Consider the following 22,732-nt stretch of genomic DNA (forward strand, 5'->3'; position numbering starts at 1 on the left):
GGGCCTGATCAGAGCCTGGAGGTACTGAGGTGCCGTTCCCCTCACAGCTCCGTAGGCAAGCACCATGGTCTTGTAGCGGATGCGAGCTTCAACTGGAAGCCAGTGGAGAGAGCGGAGGAGCGGGGTGACGTGAGAGAACTTGGGAAGGTTGAACACCAGACGGGCTGCGGCGTTCTGGATGAGTTGTAGGGGTTTAATGGCACAGGCAGGGAGCCCAGCCAACAGCGAGTTGCAGTAATCCAGACGGGAGATGACAAGTGCCTGGATTAGGACCTGCGCCGCTTCCTGTGTGAGGCAGGGTCGTACTCTGCGGATGTTGTAGAGCATGAACCTACAGGAACGGGCCACCGCCTTGATGTTAGTTGAGAACGACAGGGTGTTGTCCAGGATCACGCCAAGGTTCTTAGCGCTCTGGGAGGAGGACACGATGGAGTTGTCAACCGTGATGGCGAGATCATGGAACGGGCACTCCTTCCCCGGGAGGAAGAGCAGCTCCGTCTTGCCGAGGTTCAGCTTGAGGTGGTGATCCGTCATCCACACTGATATGTCTGCCAGACATGCAGAGATGCAGATTCGCCACCTGGTCATCAGAGGGGGGAAAGGAGAAGATTAATTGTGTGTCGTCTGCATAGCAATGATAGGAGAGACCATGTGAGGTTATGACAGAGCCAAGTGACTTGGTGTATAGCGAGAATAGGAGAGGGCCTATAGGAGAGGGCCTATTGCACGTTTACTTTCTTCTCCAATACTTTGTTTTTGCATTATTTAAACCAAATTGAACATGTTTCATTATTTATTTGAGGCTAAATTGATTTTTATTTATGTATTCTATTAAGTTAAAAATAGTGTTCATTCAGTATTGTTGTCATTGTCATTATTACAAATAAATAAATCAAAATCGTCCGAATAATCGGTATCGGCTTTTTTGGTCCTCCGATAAATCGGTGTCGGTGTTGAAAAATCATAATCGGTCGACCTCTAGTAGATTTGACTTGATTTGACGTCATTTTATCTGGGGCCAATGATCTTGAGCCTTCTTGGAAGGGTACTTCTAATCTATGGCAGGACCCAAGGGGCTCACATTCTTGATGTCTACTCTTACTAAAGGTGGGTGATATAGTGTCCCCATGAGTGACAGAACACTGAGCCAATCACGGTGCAATGTTGAGCTAAACATGGTGCAATGCTCCTATTTTCTGCTGGTCTGCCCTACCACCACAGAAAGTATTGAGCTAGGCTTAAACCCCTGCATTTTGGAGCTGCCTGTTTGTATGTGGCTTTATTAACTTAATGATATGTATTTTTTTTTAACGTTGTTTGCAAACTGATGTGACACGTATTAATGCCAAAATAACATGCAAAACAGGCAAGCACCCCCAAGTAAAAATAAATAAATATGTATATATATTTATTTTTGCTTAAAATATGGGGCTCTGCCCTGAATGATGGGTCACCACTGCCTAGGAGAGCATTGTGACAGACAAATTAATCCACTTGTCACAGTGAGTGTTGGGGTTAACGTTGTTAACGAACTATAGTTTTGGCAAGTCAGTTAGAACATCTACTTTGTGCATGACACAAGTCATTTATTCAACAATTGTTTATAGACAGATTATTTCACTTTTAACTGACTATCACAATTCCAGTGGGTCAAAAGTTTACATAGACTAAGTTGACTGTGCCTTTAAACAGCTTGGAAAATTCCAGAAAAGTATGTCATGGCTTTAGAAGCTTCTGATAGGCTAATTGACATACTTTGAGTCAATTGGAGGTGTACCTATGGATGTATTTGAAGGCCTACCTTCAAACTCTGTGCCTCTTTGCTTGACATTATGGGACAATCAAATTAAATCAGCCAAGACCTCAGAAAACAAATTGTAGACCTCCACAAGTCTGATTCCTCCTTGGGAGCCATTTCCAAACACCTGACGATACCACATTTATCTGTACAAACAATATGGGACCACGCAGCCATTATACCACTCAGGAAGGAAACACATTCTGTCTCCTAGAGATACTTTGGTGCGAAAAGTGCAAATCAATCCCAGAAAACCTTGTACCTGTTTCCTCCAGCATCTTCACAACAGTATCTATAACCACAGTAAAACGAGTCGTATATCGACATGACCTGAAAGGCTGCTCAGCATTGAAGAAGCCACTGCTCCAAAAACGCCAGACTACGGTTTGCAACTGCACATGGGGACAAATATTGTACCTTTTGGAGAAATGTCCTCTGGTCTGATGAAACAACGATAGAACTGTTTTGCCATAATGACCACCGCTATGTTTGGAGGAAAAAGGGGAGTATTGCAAGCCAAAGAACACCATCCCAACCGTGAACCACGGGGGTGGCAGCATCATGTTGTGGGGGTGCTTTGCTGCAGGAGGGTCTGGTGCACTTCACAAAATAAATAGCATCATGAGGATGGATAATTATGTGGATATAATGATGCAACATCTCAAGACATCAGTCAGGAAGTTAAAGCTTGGTCACAAATGGGTCTTCCAAATAGACAATGCCCCAAGCATACATCCAAAGTTGTGGCAAAATGGCTTAAGGACAACGAAGTCAAGGTATTGGAGTGGCCATCACAAAGCTCTGACCTCAAATCTATAGAATATTTGTGGGCAGAACTGAAAAAGCATGTGCGAGAAAGGAGTCCTACACACCTGACTCAGTTACACCAGCTCTGTCAGGAGTAATGGGCCAATATTCACCCAACCTATTGTGGGAAGCTTGTGGACGGCTACCCGAAACGTTTGACCCAAGATAAACAATTCAATGCTACCAAATACTAAATGAGTGTATATAAACTTCTGACTCACTGGGAATGTGATGAAAGAAATAAAAGCTGAAATAAATCAATCTCTCAACTATTATTCTGACATTTTCACATTCTTAAAATAAAGTGGTGATCCTAACTGACCTAAAACATGGGAATTCTTACTAGGATTAAATATCAGAAATGGTGAAAAACAGAGATTAAATGTATTTGATTAAGGTTTATGTAAACTTCCGACTTCAACTGTATGTATAAACGCAATCTATGTGGCGGCGCCGCCACACCAGATTGAAAACTACTTGGGCATGCTGTCTCACCACACATTGTCCTGCAACTCTGGTTTATAATCTACCTGACAGAGGACACCGTGTTGTCTGATATTGTTAAATCGTGTTTCCTTGATACTACGAAAGGTGTCCCACAGGGGTTGATTTTAGATTCTGTCATTTTTACTGGTTATGTAAATAATATTTGTCTATCTGCAAAAAATTAACATACGCCTGTATGCAGATGACAATTTCGTGCATGCTATTGCCCCCACTGTTAACCAGACTTTTTCAGAGCTGCGATCTGCCTTTGTTGAACTGAAATTAACACTTTTTGAATTTACAACCAAGTTCATGATGTTTTCCAATTCACCTAAAAATGTATCTTATGATATATGCGTATGTACATTGGATAGTGCCCGTGTTGATCGTGTCTCGCTTATAAATATCTGGGCGTCTGTATTGCCAAAACATTATTTTAAAAAGAATATGGATGAGTTAGTTAACACCTTTAAGGATGTTGCGAATTTTCTTAGCTTTTTGTTAAAAATCGCGCAACAGTGCCCTGCTATTCATGCCAGGAATATAGTACATGCATATGATTAGTGTGTGTGGATAGGAAACACTCAGACGTTTCCAAAACTGTTTAAATCACGCCTGTGCCATTTACAGAACGTGCGTTTCGTCTTAATAGTGCATGAAAATCTGTTCACTGAAAATGGAGAAATATATTCTTCCGCGACGACAGGCAATTGTTAAAAGCGAACAGAATTACATAGAGCCGAGTTTTCATTGGCTACAGCTTCCCCAGCTTGTCTAGAGTCACGTCATTTGTTGCGCAATTCATTCTTGGTCTAACCGAAACAAAGGAACTCCTTTCCTACTGTCCCCGCCCAGATTTTGGTTCGACCTTTTGAAGACAGCATTTCCTCCACAGACAAGCTATTAATTTCACTTCGCCTCCTGAGGGTTTTTATCGCTTATTAACGTGTACTAATACCTAAAGTTGCATTACAAAAGTATTTCGAAGTGTTTTGTGGAAGTTTATCGTCGACTTTTTGAATTTTAAAAAATTACGTTACGTTATGAAACGCTGTTTTTTTTTTCGTTTATCACACAGTCTACATAGAACGATATCTAGCCTATATATGGACCGATTTAATCGAAAAAAGACCCTAAATGATGTTTATGGGACATCTAGGAGTGCCAAGAAAGAAGCTCGTCAAAGGTAATGAATGTTTTATATTTTATTTCAGCGTTTTCGTTTGCGACGGCGAACGCAAAATCTGTCGTTTTAAGTGACGTTGCAGTATTTTGAGGGTGCATGGTATCAGACAATAGCTTCTCATGCTGTCGCCGAAAAGCATTTTACAAATCTGACTTGGTGGATAGATTCACAACGAGTGTAGCTTTAATTCAGTATATTGTATGTCAATTTTAATGAAAGTTTGAGGTTTATCAACCTCCATGGTGGCGCTCTTGAGCATTTCTGCTGATTGTGGTCCCCACTTCGGTACCACGTCCTCAACAAGTTAAGAAGTTGAGAATAAAAATGGGCTTATTTTTTGTAATAGATCATGCCTCTCCTTGAACAGCAGAAAGCAGATAATTCAGTCAACTTTCCTGCAATTACTAGACTACGGTGACACCGTTTATATGAATGCAACTACCACTACACTGAAACCATTAGATGCCGTTTAGAATAGCACACTTCGCTGTATTACGGGTGACGGGTTCATTACAAATCATTACATTCCATATCAGAAAGTAGGCTGGCCCTCACCTAAGTCTTGTAGATCAATACACTGCTCTCTTTTTGTTTATAAAGCCCTCTTGTGCAAACTTCTGTCATACCTTACCTCATTGTTCAATTACAGACCTACGAGTTACCGGACCTCGATGCTATTTCTATTTGACCTTTATTTAACTAGGCAAGTCAGTTAAGAAGAAATTCTTATTTACAATAACGGCCTACAGTACTAGAAGGCAAAAGGCCTCTTGCCGGGACTGGGTCCACAGACGACACAATCACAACAACACTGCACACTGCCCTAACCCATCTGGACAAGAGGAATACCTATGTGAGAATGCTGTTCATCGACTACAGCTCAGCATTTAACACCATAGTACCCTCCAAACTCGTCATCAAGCTGGAGACCCTGGGTCTCGACCCCGCCCTGTGCAACTGGGTACTGGAGTTCCTGACGGGCCGCCCCCAGGTGGTGAGAGTAGGTAACAACATCTCCACCCCGCTGATCCTCAACACTGGGGCTCCATTCTGAGCCCTCTCCTGTACTCCCTGTTCACCCAACGACTGCGTGGCCATGCACGCCTCCAACTCAATCATCAAGTTTGTCTGTCCCAGCTTTGATGCACCTGTACTGACCTGGATGGAAGCAGGGTGAACAGGCAGTGGCTCTGTTGGTTATTGTCCTTGATGATCTTTTTTGCCTCCCTGTGACATCAGGTGTCCTGGAGGGCAGGTCGTTTGCCCCCCGGTGATGCGTTGTGCAGACCGCACCACCCTCTGGAAAGCCCTGCGGTTGTGGATGGTGCAATTGCCGTACCAGGCGGTGATACAGCCCAACAGGATGCTCTCAATATTGAACCTGTAAAAGTTAGTGAGGGTTTTCGGTGACAAGCCACATTCTTTCAGCCTCCTGAGGTTGAAAAGGCACTTTTGTGCCTTCAGGTTGTACATTTTGTATAATTTGTGTACATGCAGGGCTCTCTTGCAAAATAGGTTTTGGATAGGTTTTGATTTCAATGGGATTTCCCATGAAGATACAAAAAAATAAAGTAATAAAGGATTGTGATTTTTTTTTACAATGATGGCATTTCAGTGATTGTGCCATTAACAGCAGAAGAAGAATCTGCTGAGATAGTCTTTATTTCCATGTGAACTTAATTTCAGTGTGTACACTTTAAAAAAAAAGTGCTGTCTAGAAGAACCGTTTTCGGTTTCAGGTAACCCTTTTGGGTTCCAAGTGGAACCCTTACCCCAGGAGGCTCTACATGGAACCCAAAATGGTTCTCCTATGAGTGTGCGCAAACATATTCATAGAACTACCAGTCCTGCCAATTCCTTCCTATCCGTCAATATCACATCAGGCCTTTACAGTTTCTCGATTGCTAAGACACTTTTAATGACAATTATCTACATCATAACCTAATGAGCAAAACGGTATTATTCCTTGCAAAACTGTAAAGGCTTTCTCACCAAATACCAAGCAATTTTTTGCAAAACAGTAAACACAAATCTCAACATCAGGCAAAATTCAGTTGAGTAAATCAGGTCAAACAAAATTAAAACATTTGGTCACAGCTGATACAAATGACTCCAATTAATGTGAACCTCGTCTACAGGCGTGCAAAACTGTTTTGCACAATTGTTCAATCAGCAATCAGTCCTTATTCATGCGTTAAAGAGGTCACTCACCTCTGAATTGCTGTTTGCAAGAATGGTCTGAGGAAGAGGAGAGGTATAAGGATACAAGGATATCTCTTTCTTCTCTGTATTGTAAGGGAAAACAGGGTGATGTTGATGAAAACATGTGGCCTGATCGACAAGAACGGATGGAGATGAATGTGGTATACTGTATTTATGTTGTTGAATTTCTTTGTTTTTGCAGCGATTTGTTAGCTTGGTTTATTTTATTTTGATTCTCTGTATATACTGTACAGCATCACTGCATTTGTGAAGGACAACATGGAAAAAGGTCAAATAAAATATTTTGAGTCTGGATATTCATGTTCTTGAGTGACATTCTTTCTGCATTGGTCATTTTTGGTCAAATTATTTCAGGAAAAAAGAATACAGCCCATGCTGTTGTATGTTTAGTTGTATTTTATGGTTTATAGTATAATTATAGTATCAACAAATGTCACAGAAATATAAAAGTGTTAACCATGTAAGGGTATATTGATAGTTAGCATTTATTGCGCCATTGTGTGACGAGTGAGAACTTTTCATGAGATAAGTAATACGTTTTGAGGTTGAGGTTGTTGATTTTATTTTGAATAGTTCATGTTTTGAGTCTTAATCTGTAGCGAGCCCCATATTTTTTGCAAATAAATATAGATATATACAGATTTCTTCTTTGGGGGGGGGGTTGCCTTTTTTGCATATTATTTTTGTATTAATACGTGTCACATCGGTTTGCAAACAGTGTAAAAAAGGTATATATTTGATTTAATAAAGTTACGTACAAATAGGAATCTCCAAAATACATGCGTTTCAGCCTAGCTCAGTGCTTTCTTTGGTGGTGGGGCAGGCCAGCAGAAAATAGGAGCATTTGACCATGATTGGCTCAGAATTGCACCATGATTGGCTCAGTGTTCTGTCACTCATGGGGACACTACGTCACCCACCTTTAGTAAGAGTAGACATCAAGAATGTGAGCCATTTGGGTCCTGCCATAGACTTAGATAAGTCCCCTTCCAGAAGGCTCACGGTCATTGGTCACAGATAAAATGACGTCAAATCAAGTTATATCTACAGTGGCTAGGATTTGACTGATCATGTCAACATCTTACTTTCAAAATCTTAGCTAGCAGTCATAATCATAAATCAAGGAGACAATCTGTCAAATCCTATTTAATTCTTGTCATATTAAGAGAAATGAAGATAAATTATAGATAAAACATATCGGTGCTCATCGGCTATTGGACAAAGATTACACAAGTTGGAAATCCCAAATTCAACAATGTGTCACGCCCTGATTTGGTTCACCTGTTTTTGTGATTGTCACCACCCACCTCAAGGTGTCACCCGTTTTCCCCATTAGTCCCTGGGTATTTATTCCGATGTTCCCTGTTTGTCTGTTGCCAGTTCGTCTTGTCAACCAGCGTGTTTTTCTTTGCTCCTGCTTTTTTCTAATTGCTGTAACGGCTGTTGGTGGATGTGACGACCCTCCCACTCTGTCTGCCGTATTCTCTCTGTTATTTCCTTATTAGGATGCTGGTGGGCGGAGTTGGGAGGGTCGTCAGCTACATGGGAAACACCTGGGCCTGGTGTCTCCCAGGATAAATACACCACTTCCCCATTCATGGAGGAGACTCTCTCCATGCAGACACCCTTTGTAGATTGTGTTGTGGTTCTTGGTGGCCGTTTGTTTGTTTGTTTGCTTTGGCACCTTTCATCACCCTGCATTATCACATTCATGCATGCAAAACACTCACTTACACTACTGATTACTGATTACACACACCATTGTATATTATACTTAGTTGCTTTAGGTAATAAATACATATTTTGCTACTCCTTATCTCCACGTTGTCTCCCTTTGTTACGGGCTTTGAGCCGGTTCGTGACAAGTGGGGGCTCATCCGGGATATTTGAACTATTGGTTTGGGAGACCGTGGAGGTACGTGTTTGGTTTGCATATTGTGTTTGATAGGCCCAGTATTGGTTGCCTTTTGTTGTTTGGTTTGTGTGCTGTGTTGGAGAGACTATAATGGTTAGTTTCCAGGCCCTGCGTAGCCTGAACTCTTGTTCTACTTTCTGTTGGGACATCAGTCTGAGGTGAGTAATCTGCTGTGTACCTCGGTGGGAGATTTGGGTAGGGTAGTGGAACTTGCTACCCGGAGCTATAGCCTTTTTCCCCTGATAGGTTTAGCGACGTGTTTCATTTTTTTGGAATATGTTGGGCATGGTTAATGTTTGTTATTTTTGTGTGGTGTCTGTGGACTGAGCAGTTGTCTCGGGGGCACATCCGTGGCTTGGTGGAATTTGCCAGCATGCTGGGGAGTTCTATTTCCTTGCCAGCGGGCTACAGTGCGTAAATTCCCACCGCAAATGAAGCTCCGTATCTCATCTCTCTTCTGTGGTACTCAGGGTGATTGTCAATTCTCGGGTTGTGGTCTGGTGTGCTCAGCAGAAGGGAAGAGCGAGAATTTTTTTTTTTGTGTGATTATGGCGTCTTATGTAGATAAGTTCATTCGCTCTCCATCAGAGGAATTGTTAGATTTAGGTACTAAAGAACAGCTGTTGAAGGTCGCGGAACACTACAAGGTTGAGATTAGTGATAAACGTCTAAAGAATTCTATTAGGTTGATATTGAAGGCCAATCTGATGGAGAGTGGTATTCTTGAAGTTACCACTGGGCCAGCCTCTGCTGAGGATTTGTCGTCTCCCCATAACGTTACAATGGACATTCCATCGGTTAGTCCTAGTAGCCTTCTTTTTGAACAACAGAAAGAACTGCTTTTGTTACAGCTGGAGCATGATCGTGAGAAGAGAGAGCATGATCGGCAGCATGATCGTGAGAAGCTAGAGCATGATCGTGTAAAATATGAAAAGGAATTGGCATTTAAACAAGATATGGAGCGTGCTAAAATCAAATTGCAACAAGAACGTATAGAGTTGGTTAGGGAAGGAAAGATCTCAGGGAGAGTTTGTTTTGGGAAGGTGACCCAGATTTACCTAGGGGTAGTTCCGCTTTTGGTCGTGCCCCAGAGACATTTGATATTGTTGGGAACTTACGGTTATTGCCTCGGTTTAATGAAAGGGACCCCGAGACATTCTTTTCGTTGTTTGAGCGGGTTGCTGACGCTAGGAGTTGGCCTGATTCTGACCGCACTTTAATGTTGCAGTGTGTGCTGACTGGTAAAGCGCAGGAAGCATATTCAGCTCTTAGTGTACACGACAGTGCCAGTTATGATAAAGTTAAAACAGCTGTGTTACAGATTTATGAATTGGTCCCTGAGGCTTACCGCCAACGATTTAGAACTTTAAAAGGGATGATAACCAGACTCATGTTGAGTTTGCGCGACAGTTATCTTTACAGTTTAATCGCTGGTGTTCCGCCTCTGCAGTTGTGACTTTCCAAGGGCTGTGTGATCTGATTATGTTAGAGCAATTTAAGGACACAATTCCTGATAGTATTGCCACGTATATTAATGAACAGAAAGTAAAGAATGTTGCTGAAGCTGCAGTTTTGGCAGACGAGTATGTGTTGACTCACAAAAGTGTCTTTGCAGAACCCCGTATTCGGAAAGAGTGGGGGCGTTCGGATAGATTTGGGCTTCGCTCACCGAGATACTTTGGTTCTCGGGCAGAGTTCTATTCAACTAGGGTTGGACCTGACTCCCATGGTAAAGCTGACTTTGGGCAGGAGTGTCACTACTGTCAAGGTTCAGGGCATTGGAAAAATGAATGTCCACTTCTCAGGTCAAAGGGTGCTTACGCTAAATCTAAGCCTACTGCATTAGCTGCACCTGTTCCACATCAGTTCATTCATGACTCATTTCCTCAGGCCCAGGAGAATGTGAAAGTCCATATTGATCCAGACTATTTACCTTTCATTACAGAAGGTTTTGTGTCTATGTTAGGAAGTAAAGACCTAGTGCCAGTGAAGATCCTGAGAGACACAGGTGCCTCTGAATCATTTGTGTTGGAGTCTGTGTTACCCTACCCTTTTCTGCTGAGACTGATTCGGGGAATAGTGTTCTAATTAGGGGAATAGGTTTGAACACTCTGTCAGTTCCATTGCATAAACTGATGTTGGATTGTGGGCTGGTGAAGGGTGAAGTTGTTGTGGGTGTGCGTCCTTCGTTGCCTATTGAGGGTATCGATGTTATCCTTGGGAATAACTTGGCTGGTGAGCGTGTATGGCCTGTCGTGTTTCCATCTCTAGTGGTTTCCACTAAGCCGTCATTTGTTGGGATTCCTGATGAGAGTGTACAGAGTTTCCCAGAGGTGTTCTCTGCGTGTGCAGTGACACGTTCTATGAGCCGTGGCGAACTGGTCACTGCGCCGACTAATGATAATAATACAAAGTATGTCACTGTTTTCCCTGTTATCCCGTTATCTGTAACCCGCTCAGATCTAATCAATGCGCAACGGGATGACCCACGTTGGAAGAGTTGCGTGATCAAATTGTGCCTATAGAACAGTTGGGAGATGTAAGCCCATGGCTATTTTCTCCAAGAGGATGTCCTGATGAGAAAGTGGGTGTCTCATGATAGTGTTTTTCTGGGGGAGGCAATTAGTCAGGTTGTTGTACCAGTTAAGCTTCGTGAGTTGGTGTTGGAAACTTCTCACAGCGACATTGCTGGACATATGGGGGTGAGGAAAACCTACAATCGCATATTAAGACATTTCTTTTGGCCTAGATTAAAGAGGGATGTTTCTGATTTTATCAAAACTTGTCACACCTGTCAATTAACTGGTAAGCCTAATCAAGCTATTAAACCAGTACCATTGTTTCCTATTCCTGTACTCAGCCAACCTTTTGAGTATCTGATTATTGACTGTGTGGGTCCTCTGCCTCGTTCTAAAAAGGGTAGTAGTTACCTGTTCACTGTGATGTGTCAGACCACTAGGTTTCCTGCTGCCTATCCTCTCCGATCTATCACGACTAAATCGGTGTTAAAAGCTTTGACTCAGTTTCTCTCATTGTTTGGAATCCCTAAGGTCATTCAGAGTGATCAAGGATCTAATTTTACCTCTAATCTGTTTGGTCAGGTTCTTCAACAGCTCCATATTAAACACAATTTGTCTAGCGCCTATCACGCGCAAAGTCAAGGAGCACTGGAACGTTTCCATCAAACACTTAAGTCTTTGTTGAGAGCTTATTGTACTGAGATGGATAAGGATTGGGAGGAGGGGTTGCCTTGGTTACTGTTAGCTGCTAGGGAAGTTTCACAGGAGAGCACAGGTTTCAGTCCAAATGACCTTGTGTTTGGACATAGGGTGCGTGGACTTTTATCTGTTCTCCAGGATGACTGGAAGTCTCCCGAGCCTCCTCAGTCCCTGTTATCGTATGTGTGTGATTTCCGGCGACGGCTGTATGCCGCTGGTGAAATGGCTAAAGAGAAGTTATCATCTTCACAGGAGAGGATGAAGGGCATATTTGATCGCCGAACTGAGCCTCGTCACTTTAGTCCAGGTGACCAGGTTCTTGCTCTGCTGCCAATTGTTGGTTCTCCTTTTCAAGCCAAGTTTCAAGGTCCATATACAGTGGTGCGCCAGTACACTGAGCAAAATTATCTAGTTGCCACTCCAGAACGGAGGAAAGCACACCAGCTGTGCCATGTAAATCTGTTAAAACCCTATTATGCACGTTCCTCTGAGACTGAACAGTGGGATTCTACAGAGGACGGTAAAAACCTGTTCTTTTGGCTGATACCGTTGTTTCCTTGGGTTCTTGTCGTGCTAGATCTGTGCATGAGGAGGAAGATGTTCCTGGTCCTGACGATTGTATATTGCAGGGTAGATTGAAAAATTCAGAAACACTGGATATTTTAGACAGTCTTCTCACTCACCTACCTGTTGATGGGCGGAAAGAGATGGTTGGTCTGATTCAGAGATTTCCAGGTTTGTTTTCTGATACACCTACACGTACAAACTTAATAGAACATGATATTGACATTGGAGGTGCTGACCCCATTCGTCAGCGCTTCTATAGAGTTTCTTCAGAGAAACTACGTTGTCTGGATGCTGAGGTCAAGTACATGCTGGAGAGTAAGATAGCAGAGCCTTCTTTCTCCAGTTGGGCTTCTCCCTGTATCTTGGTCAGTAAACCGGATGGAACAAACCGTTTTTGTACGGACTACCGTAAGGTAAACCGTGTCACAAAGCCAGATTCATTTCCTCTTCCTCGGATGGAGGACTGTGTTGATCAAGTCATTACATTTACATTTACATTTAAGTCATTTAGCAGACGCTCTTATCCAGAGCGACTTACAAATTGGTGCTTTCACCTTATGACATCCAGTGGAACAGCCACTTTACAATAGTGCATCTAGGTCTTTTAAGGGGGGTGAGAAGGATTACTTTATCCTATCCTAGGTATTCCTTAAAGAGGTGGGGTTTCAGGTGTCTCCGGAAGGTGGTGATTGACTCCGCTGTCCTGGCGTCGTGAGGGAGTTTGTTCCACCATTGGGGGGCCAGAGCAGCGAACAGTTTTGACTGGGCTGAGCGGGAACTGTACTTCCTCAGTGGTAGGGAGGCGAGCAGGCCAGAGGTGGATGAACGCAGTGCCCTTGTTTGGGTGTAGGGCCTGATCAGAGCCTGGAGGTACTGAGGTGCCGTTCCCTCACAGCTCCGTAGGCAAGCACCATGGTCTTGTAGCGGATGAGCTTCAACTGGAAGCCAGTGGAGAGAGCGGAGGAGCGGGGTGACGTGAGAGAACTTGGGAAGGTTGAACACCAGACGGGCTGCGGCGTTCTGGATGAGTTGTAGGGGTTTAATGGCACAGGCAGGGAGCCCAGCCAACAGCGAAGTTGCAGTAATCCAGACGGAGATGACAAGTGCCTGGATTAGGACCTGCGCCGCTTCCTGTGTGAGGCAGGGTCGTACTCTGCGGATGTTGTAGAGCATGAACCTACAGGAACGGGCCACTGCCTTGATGTTAGTTGAGAACGACAGGGTGTTGTCCAGGATCACGCCAAGGTTCTTAGCGCTCTGGGACGAGGACACAATGGAGTTGTCAACCGTGATGGCGAGATCATGGAACGGGGCAGTCCTTCCCCGGGAGGAAGAGCAGCTCCGTCTTGCCGAGGTTCAGCTTGAGGTGATGATCCGTCATCCACACTGATATGTCTGCCAGACATGCAGAGATGCGATTAGCCACCTGGTCGTCAGAAGGGGGAAAGGAGAAGATTAATTGTGTCGTCTGCATAGCAATGATAGGAGAGACCATGTGAGGTTATGACAGAGCCAAGTGACTTGGTGTATAGCGAGAATAGGAGAGGGCCTAGAACAGAGCCCTGGGGACACCAGTGGTGAGAGCACGTGGTGAGGAGACGGATTCTCGCCACGCCACCTGGTAGGAGCGACCTGTCAGGTAGGACGCAATCCAAGCGTGGTCGCGCTGGAGATGCCCAACTCGGAGAGGGTGGAGAGGAGGAGCGGATGGTTCACAGTATCAAGGCAGCCGATAGGTCTAGAAGGATGAGAGCAGAGGAGAGAGAGTTAGGTTTAGCAGTGCGGAGCGCCTCCGTGATACAGAGAAGAGCAGTCTCAGTTGAATGACTAGTCTTGAAACCTGACTGATTTGGATCAAGAAGGTCATTCTGAGAGAGATAGCGGGAGAGCTGGGCCAAGGACGGCACGTTCAAGAGTTTTGGAGAGAAAAGAAAGAAGGGATACTGGTCTGTAGTTGTTGACATCGGAGGGATCGAGTGTAGGTTTTTTCAGAAGGGGTGCAACTCTCGCTCTCTTGAAGACTGGAGGGACGTAGCCAGCGGTCAGGGATGAGTTGATGAGCGAGTGTGAGGTAAGGGGAGAAGGTCACCGGAGATGGTCTGGAGAAGAGAGGAGGGGATAGGGTCAAGCGGGCAGGTTGTTGTTGGGCGGCCGGCCGTCACAAGACGCGAGATGTCATCTGGAGAGAGAGGGGAGAAAGAGGTCAAGAGCACAGGGTAGGGCAGTGTGAGCAGAACCAGCGGTGTCGTTTGACTTAGCAAACGAGGATCGGATGTCGTCGACCTTCTTTTCAAAATGGTTGACGAAGTCATCTGCAGAGAGGGAGGAGGGGGGGGAGGGGAGGAGGATTCAAGAGGGAGGAGAAGGTGGCAAAGAGCTTCCTAGGGTTAGAGGCAGATGCTTGGAATTTTAGAGTGGTAGAAAGTGGCTTTAGCAGCAGAGACAGAGGAGGAAAATGTAGAGAGGAGGGAGTGAAGGATGCCAGGTCCGCAGGGGGCGAGTTTTCCTCCATTTCCGCTCGGCTGCCCGGAGCCCTGTTCTGTGAGCTCGCAATGAGTCGTCGAGCCACGGAGCGGGAGGGAGGACCGAGCCGGCCTGGAGGATAGGGGACATAGAGAGTCAAAGGATGCAGAAAGGGAGGAGAGGAGGGTTGAGGAGGCAGAATCAGGAGATAGGTTGGAGAAGGTTTGAGCAGAGGGAAGAGATGATAGGATGGAAGAGGGAGAGAGTAGCGGGGAGAGAGAGAGGCGAAAGGTTGGGACGGCGATACCATCCGAGTAGGGGCAGTGTGGGAAGTGTTGGATGAGAGCGAGAGGGAAAAGGATACAAGGTAGTGGTCGGAGACTTGGAGGGGAGTTGCAATGAGGTTAGTGGAGGAACAGCATCTAGTAAAGATGAGGTCGAGCGTATTGCCTGCCTTGTGAGTAGGGGGAAGGTGAGAGGGGTGAGGTCAAAAGAGGAGAGGAGTGGAAAGAAGGAGGCAGAGAGGAATGAGTCAAGGTAGACGTGGGGAGGTTAAAGTCGCCCAGAACTGTGAGAGGTGAGCCGTCCTCAGGAAAGGAGCTTATCAAGGCATCAAGCTCATTGATGAACTCTCCGAGGGAACCTGGAGGGCGATAAATGATAAGGATGTTAAGCTTGAAAGGGCTGGTAACTGTGACAGCATGGAATTCAAAGGAGGCGATAGACAGATGGGTAAGGGGAGAAAGAGAGAATGACCACTTGGGAGAGATGAGGATCCCGGTGCCACCACCCCTGGCTGACCAGAAGCTCTCGGGGTGTGCGAGAGCACGTGGGCGGACGAAGAGAGAGAGCAGTAGAGTAGCGGTGTTGTCTGTGGTGATCCATGTTTCCGTCAGAGCCAAGAAGTCGAGGGACTGGAGGGAAGCATAGGCTGAGATGAACTCTGCCTTGTTGGCCGCAGATCGGCAGTTCCAGAGGCTACCGGAGACCTGAACTCCACGTGGTCGTGCGCGCTGGGACCACCAGATTAGGGTGGCGGCCATGCGGTGTGGAGCGTTTGTATGGTCTGTGCAGAGAGGAGAGAACAGGGGATAGACAGACACATACTTGACAGGCTAGAGAAGAGCCTACGCTAATGCAGAGGAGATTGAATGACAAGTGGACTACACGTCTCGAATGTTCAGAAAGTTAAGCTTACGTAGCAAGAATCTAATTGACTAAAATGATTAAAATGACACAGTACTGCTGAGGTAGGCTAGCTGCGTTGTTGACACTACCCTAATCAGTCGATTCGTTGGAGTGAAGTTTCTACAATGTTGTTCGGGGCTAGCTGGCTAGCTAGCAGTGTTGGTTACGTTACGTTGCGTTAGGAGAACGACAATAGCTGGCTAGCTAACCTAGAAAATCGCTCTAGACTACACAATTATCTTTGAAACAAGAAAGCTAGCTATGTAGCTAGCTACGATCAAACAAATCACACCGTTGGGACTGTAATGAAATGAAATGAAAATATGATACTACCTGTGGAGTAAGCGGAATGCTGACGGGAATGCGAAAGTTCTATTCAGAGTCGGTGCAGCTAAGTTTGTGAGCAAATTTGACCTGTTAAAAGGCTATTGGCAGGTGCCACTGACGAGTAGGGCACGTGAAATCTGCCTTTATTACACCCTTTGGTCTGTACTCGTATTCAGTTATGAGTTTGGTCCTGCGCAATGCACCTGACACTTTTCAGCGACTTATGAACAGGGTTGTCGCCGGTCTGGACCGGGTGCGCTGTTTATTTGGACGATGTAGTGATCTATGCAGATACTTTGGGAAGAACATCTGGTCCCGTATTCAAGCCTTGTTCGAACGTCTGGCTGCGGGTCGCCTCACAATCAATCTCGCAAAAATGTGAGTTTGCTCAGGCGACCGTTACATACCTTGGAAAAATGGTTGGGCAGGGTGAAGTGCGTCCTGTTCTGGCTAAGTGGTGGCTATTGATGCTTTTTCCACCACCAACTACTAAAAAGGAACTGATGCGTTTCTTGGGCATGATTGGTTATTACCGTAGTTTTGTAATAACTTCTCTACTGTGGTCGCCTCCCTTGACAGATATGCTGAAAGCTAAGGCTGTTTATGTTTGGTCTACTCGTTGTCAACACGCTTTTGAAGATGCAAAGAGGTTTGCTTACCTCAACTCCAGTGCTGGCTGCTCCTCGCATGGTTTGTCATTTACCTTGCAGGTGGATGCTAGTCATGTGGGGGCAGGTGCAGTTTGCTGCAAGCAGATGTGTCTGGGTTGAGAGGCCTGTTAGTTTTTTCCAAAAAGTTTAACGATTATCAGTTGAACTATTCGGTTATTGAAAAGGAAGCGCTAGCACGCACTAATTTGGGCGCTACAACACTTCGTGTATGTCGGGTCGGGGGGTAGTACCTATTGTGGTCTACACCGACCAATAACCCCTCTTTTTGAGGTCCATGATGTGTCCAAACCAGAGGATAATGCGATGGTGTTTATTTTTACAATCATTCCATCTCGATGAGGCACATCCGGGGGACTGAAAACGTGATTGCTGATGCACTCTCTCGTGCGCCCTGTTCCTAATGTTTACGTGACTGACCATTGTTTCGTATTGTCATGTTCTCTCTGTCCTGTCTGCTCCTCCTGGTCTTGTTTTCTTCTTTCCTCTTAAATGTTGCTTCCTGTGCGAAGGTCGCTGAGGTCTGGGGAGGAGGTTGGCTGGGGCAAATTGTAAGTGTGAACACGTAAGCCCTCATCAATTTGTGGCGCAGAAGCTGTGTAAATTTGGAACTTAGAGGCTGGTATTTTGTTCCGGGGTCCTTGTTGGTCCCCGGTTTATGGGGATGTGGCGACCCTCCCACTCTGTCTGCCGTATTCTCTCTGTTATTTCCTTATTAGATGCTGGTGGGCGGAGTTGGGAGGGTCGTCAGCTACATGGGAAACACCTGGGCCCGGTGTCTCCCAGGATAAATACACCACTTCCCCATTCATGGAGGAGACTCTCTCCATGCAGACACCCTTTGTAGATTGTGTTGTGGTACTTGGTGGCCGTTTGTTTGTTTGTTTGCTTTGGCACCTTTCATCACCCTGCATTATCACATTCATGCATGCAAAACACTCACTTACACTACTGATTACACACACCATTGTATATTATACTTAGTTGCTTTAGGTAATAAATACATATTTTGCTACTCCTTATCTCCACGTTGTCTCCCTTTGTTACGGGCTTTGAGCCGGTTCGTGACAGTGGAAGTAGGTGAGGACCAAGGTGCAGTGTGGTAAGAGTTCATCATTTTAATGGTCAAACTGAACACTATCAAACAAGCAACAAAACTACTGAAACAGCTCCGTCAGGTGCAACACACACTAAACAGAAAATAACTACCCACAAACACAGGTGGGAACAGGCTACTTAAGTATGGTTCTCAATCAGAGACAACAATTGAGAGCTGCCTCTGATTGGGAACCATACCAGGCCAAACACAGAAATACAACGAACAAAACAAGAATGAAAAACATAGAATGCCCACCCCAACTCACAACCTGACCAAGTTTTTGACCGTTGACTCTGAGCCTGCCTGCCTTGACTCTGAGCCTGCCTGCCACTCTGTACCTCGTTATGATATTTTGCCTGTCTGTGACCATTCTCTGGCCTGCCCCTTGGATTATAGTAAATATCAGACTCAAACCATCTGCCTCCCGTGTATGCATCGGTTTCACCCTGTTCCCTTATACAATGAGTTGTTTGGAAGGAATCCGTGGTGCAGTGCAAAGCAACCGATAATATTAGCCTGCTATTCAATGGAGTGGCTGAATTGTTTTTCTTCCTGAGTTCCCACCATAAATCCAGAGAATGCCAGACTGATGATGAAACCACCGTGCCACATTCATGTTTCAGTGAGCACATCACAAGCCAAGGAGTCCAAAAATGTCTTGTATGCTGCTGCATAAATTGTAATATGTAAGGGAGATGGCTACAGTACAAAGTAATACTAAGTGTAGTATGGTGTTCACCCTAATCACCCTAATTTGGTCTATTTTCACCTCTTCGTTTTGCTTAAGGTTACTGTTCTGACCTGGTGGTGCTGCACATGTAGCCTGTAACCTGTTTTTGAGATGTCAATCTAATATTGTAGGATGTTTCATTGTTTTTATGCCCCTTTATTTATCCTACAGTTCTTACTTGGTGTACAGGGTAAATACTGTAAGAGCAGCCCATTGTTAGGAATTGTTGCTGTACATTTCAAAAGTGCTGAACAGTTATATTGACTATGTCCGTCGTCGCTCGCTCTTTGTCTAGTGATATTATGGAATGCCTCTTATCCATTATCGTTCCCTTATGTCGTAGTTTGTGCATCTCAATTGTCAATAGAAACCACATTTGTTTAGGGAAGTTAGCCATACCAGCTATGTTTTTTTTAAAGGCAGTAAAGCAGGCTGAATTGTTTCGCTGATAGCCAGGTGTAGCAATGGTAAGGATTCAATCCATGGTGCTGAAAAGAGAGCTCTGCTGATGGGACAGCTTTATGTAGGCCCTAATAGTTTGTGTGCCCCCACTTGTTGCCATTAATGTATTGTGTACATTAGGGTCTTTGCTGTCATGCATAAAACATTTTGCCCCACCAAGATTTACATGCTAAGACTGCCGCTGGTCTTAATGCTTTATTTCAAATTACGTTTTGGCCAGCGTTGTCATGTCTACTCCTGCGCTGCCATCACCGGAATACTAACCACCGGTACTGGCAACTCATTACGCACACCTGCGCCTCCATTAGGCACACCTGGGACTTCATCACCTCCCTGACTACTTCCCCTGTATATAGCACTCTGTTGTCATCACTCACCAGGCAATATTGTTCATGTTTCCATATTTTTAAGCTTCTCTTTTTGTATTGTTCCATGTGCGTTGTTTGCTTCCGGACTCCCTGTGTCTACGTTACAAACGTGTTTCAGCTTGGGGCTGCATGTACATTTTTTTTTAGGAAAAGTGACTTCTGTTTGGACATTCTCAAGCAATCGAGAAACTAAGTTGCGACAGTATGTTAGAACTATATTTAATTCAACGCTTTGATGTTGGGTGTTTCTTTCTCTCCACAGTACTCTGCTCAGCCCAGCATTCAGAACAGCCAGAGACTCGGCAGGTGAATGGCATCGTGGGAACGTTTTTCTATTTTCCAGAGAGGGTGTTGACATCTGGCAATTTACTTTATGGAGACCTTGGCAACATTGCACAGGTGTACCCTGGTAAACAAAGTAATACAAACCTTGAGAAGAGATATAAAAACCGTCTTCACTGGAACAATGTTACTGGAGTCTTCACTTTGTCAGACCTACAAATAGACGATTCTGGGGTTTATACTGTGGAGAATGGAGATGCTGAAGAGAAGATGACACATATATTTCAGCTGACTGTGTACTGTAAGTGTGTGTGCTGTAAATTACAAAATCATTACAGCTGCAATCAGCAGTAGAAACAATACTAAAAGTGGTCGCTTTATTGGTTTGGTTAAAAAGCAGGGGCCTGGAGAAATGTAACCACCCCCAAACTCATAGAGCTATGGATGCAAGGCCTGATCAGCCGTTATATAAAAAGTATAGTTTTAACCATGTTTTGAGACCATAGCTTTTGTTTGCAATTTCTTTGTTTACAAACACTAGTGTAAATCAAGCTCGTGTGGCGTTAAGTTGTATTCATCAAGACTCAATGATTCCATATCATTAATTTATATGTCCAAAAAATGATGTAACTGCTCTTTGCCACTTTAAAGAAATTCCATTTCACTAATTCATATTTCATTTTGCCTTCCAGATGTTCTGTCCAAACCTCAGGTGACGGTCCATGATAACATCTCCTGTAGCTTGGTGTGTTCTGTGGAGAACGGGAGAGAGGTGACCCTGTCCTGGTATAAAGGAGGGGAGATACTCAACCAGACCAGCAGCCCTGACCACATAACCCTCTCTATACCTCTCAAGGTGGATGAACAGAACAGAGACTCTTACAGATGTGAGGCTGCCAACCCAGTCAGCAAGGAGACAGCTGTTCCACATTCCTGTATAGAGAGTGATCCCTTCAAGGTGACAGGTAAACACATGTACAGTAGCAATGTTACATTACAGACATACAGACAATACCAACTTCTATATGAAACAATAAGTATGGTAGAGCTCATTTTATGAAACCCAATGTTTTAATAAAAGTATTGTTTTCTCTCTTTGTAATTTAGATGGTGATGAGAGGACTCGAGGTTGTCTTATTATTGCTGTAATCTGTGTTTTGGTGGCTTCAGGACTTGTTGGACTTGCAATGTATCTTAAGAAGAGGAGAAACGGACACTCACATGCAGGTATTCATCTTTTAGCGGGTTGAAGTCATTCTCCTTGTCAAATTTAAAACATCTTGTGCACAACCTTTATTAATTACCATTGATAGTGTTTTATAAATGTAGGAAATGTTTGCCTGAACAACGGATGCAGGTCAAATGAAGTGGCGTATCTTCCACACTTCCTCTGCTTGGTCAGACAGTTGCATTGTCTCAGACCACTTCTCTAAATGTTGATAAAGCAGAAGGCACACACACACAAGCACAGTCTGACAATTATTTTATAGGTTCTCTGGTGCCAAAACCACTGCTAGTACAGGCACCCATAGTAACATGATTATTTAGTGTTTTCAGAACCTGTCTTGGGGATGAGCATTTGTGCATATATGTCAGTAACTCCCACCCACACTGTATATTTAATTTACTTTATTTGCCTTTATAGATTCACCTGAAAGAAAGCAAGATGACATTCAGTATGCAGAGATAACTCACATTAAACCAGCAGAAAACCAGGTTAGTAATAATTCTACAGGCTGATTAACATAGGAGGTGTAATACAGCTGCTTTTGCAGCCCTCATGCCTACAACTGTTGGCTTTATCTCTGTGTCAGTGGGTTCATGTGGTATTGAGTTGCACAGACCACCTGAGTTTGATAACCGGCCTGATGTCACTGCAACCAGTTTTGCCCATTTGAAATGTTTGGGTTGCACAATGAGACGCCACACTGCATATTGTACATACAGTACCAGTCAAACGTTTGGACACACCTACCCATTCAACTTTTCTCACAACTTCAGACCACATGTAACCATACCAACCAGGACCTCTACATCCGGCTTCTTCACCTGTGGGTCGTCTGGGGGGGGGGGGGGGGGGGGGGCTTTTTCTGTCTGTAAAAAAGCCCTTTTGTGGGGAAAAACTAATTCTGATTGTCTGGGCCTGGCTCCCGCGTGGGTGGACCTATGCCCTCCCTGGCCCACCAATTGATGCGCCCTTGCCCAGTCATGTTAAATCCATAGATTAGAGGGTAATTAATTCATTTAAATTGACTGTCCTTTAATGAACTGTAATTCAGTCAAATCTTTGAAGTTGTTGCATTTATATTTTTGTTCAGTATAGAAATGCCTTTGATCTTCCCATGTCTTTTACAGTTTTTTCCAAGTCAGTGGACTTTTAAGCTTGACTTCATGGTTCCTCCCACTAGATTTAGGAATGGTTCTAGATGTGTTGACTGTTGAGTTACTTTCTGCAGAACAATGAGATTAAACAAGACGTGTCTTGTTTCCTTCCTCTGGTACAAAGTATCTAATAACCAAACACATCATCATTTTTCTTTAACTTTTTTTCCTTTTCTCGTCACCAATCTCTGCTCCTCTTTCCTTGTCCCTCTCAATCCTTCCCTCCCTACCTTTTTCCCTCTCCCTGTCTAGGAGGAGCGAAGAGGTATACCAGAACTGGAGTCACTTAGAGACAACCCTGACCTGAAGTTAGTTTATTATACACTCCAGGTACGTCACATGCCTGCCAGCGAGGATGTTGACACTGCATGAAGTTAATGAGAGGGTGACATGACAATCCACATCCAAGAGAAGGCATTACATCTTAGTGGACTTTGAGACAAGATTATAGTAAATATTCATCTCCAAAACTTTTGCACAGTTGTTTCTGGAGAAAATTCCCATTTAACCATTGCGCTATCAGTTCAGACTTCCTGTGTTGGTCATTCTCACATTCTTTTGTT

The 22,732-nt window shown here is 44.4% G+C and overlaps 1 protein-coding gene across 1 annotated transcript; it reads left to right on the forward strand.

The window, feature by feature from the left end:
• The first annotated feature begins 19,709 nt into the window (after positions 1-19,709).
• On the forward strand, positions 19,710-22,476 carry LOC135568160 (SLAM family member 9-like). Its single transcript, XM_065015134.1, has 4 exons — positions 19,710-20,088; positions 20,480-20,752; positions 20,895-21,009; positions 22,416-22,476. The coding sequence occupies exons 1-4, from the start codon at positions 19,710-19,712 to the stop codon at positions 22,474-22,476; spliced, it is 828 nt and encodes a 275-aa protein (XP_064871206.1).
• The last annotated feature ends 256 nt before the right edge of the window (positions 22,477-22,732 follow it).

The sequence above is a fragment of the Oncorhynchus nerka genome, unplaced genomic scaffold (assembly GCF_034236695.1).
Source record: "Oncorhynchus nerka isolate Pitt River unplaced genomic scaffold, Oner_Uvic_2.0 unplaced_scaffold_1667, whole genome shotgun sequence".
NCBI lineage: Eukaryota > Metazoa > Chordata > Actinopteri > Salmoniformes > Salmonidae > Oncorhynchus > Oncorhynchus nerka.

Bases quoted from the DNA above. Each gene is read 5' to 3' on its own strand.
- LOC135568160 (XM_065015134.1), top strand. From the start codon at position 19,710: ATGTTAGAACTATATTTAATTCAACGCTTTGATGTTGGGTGTTTCTTT. The intron at 20,089-20,479 runs GTAAGTGTGTGT...TTTGCCTTCCAG, and splicing joins ATTTCAGCTGACTGTGTACT to ATGTTCTGTCCAAACCTCAG. The intron at 20,753-20,894 runs GTAAACACATGT...TTTGTAATTTAG, and splicing joins TGATCCCTTCAAGGTGACAG to ATGGTGATGAGAGGACTCGA.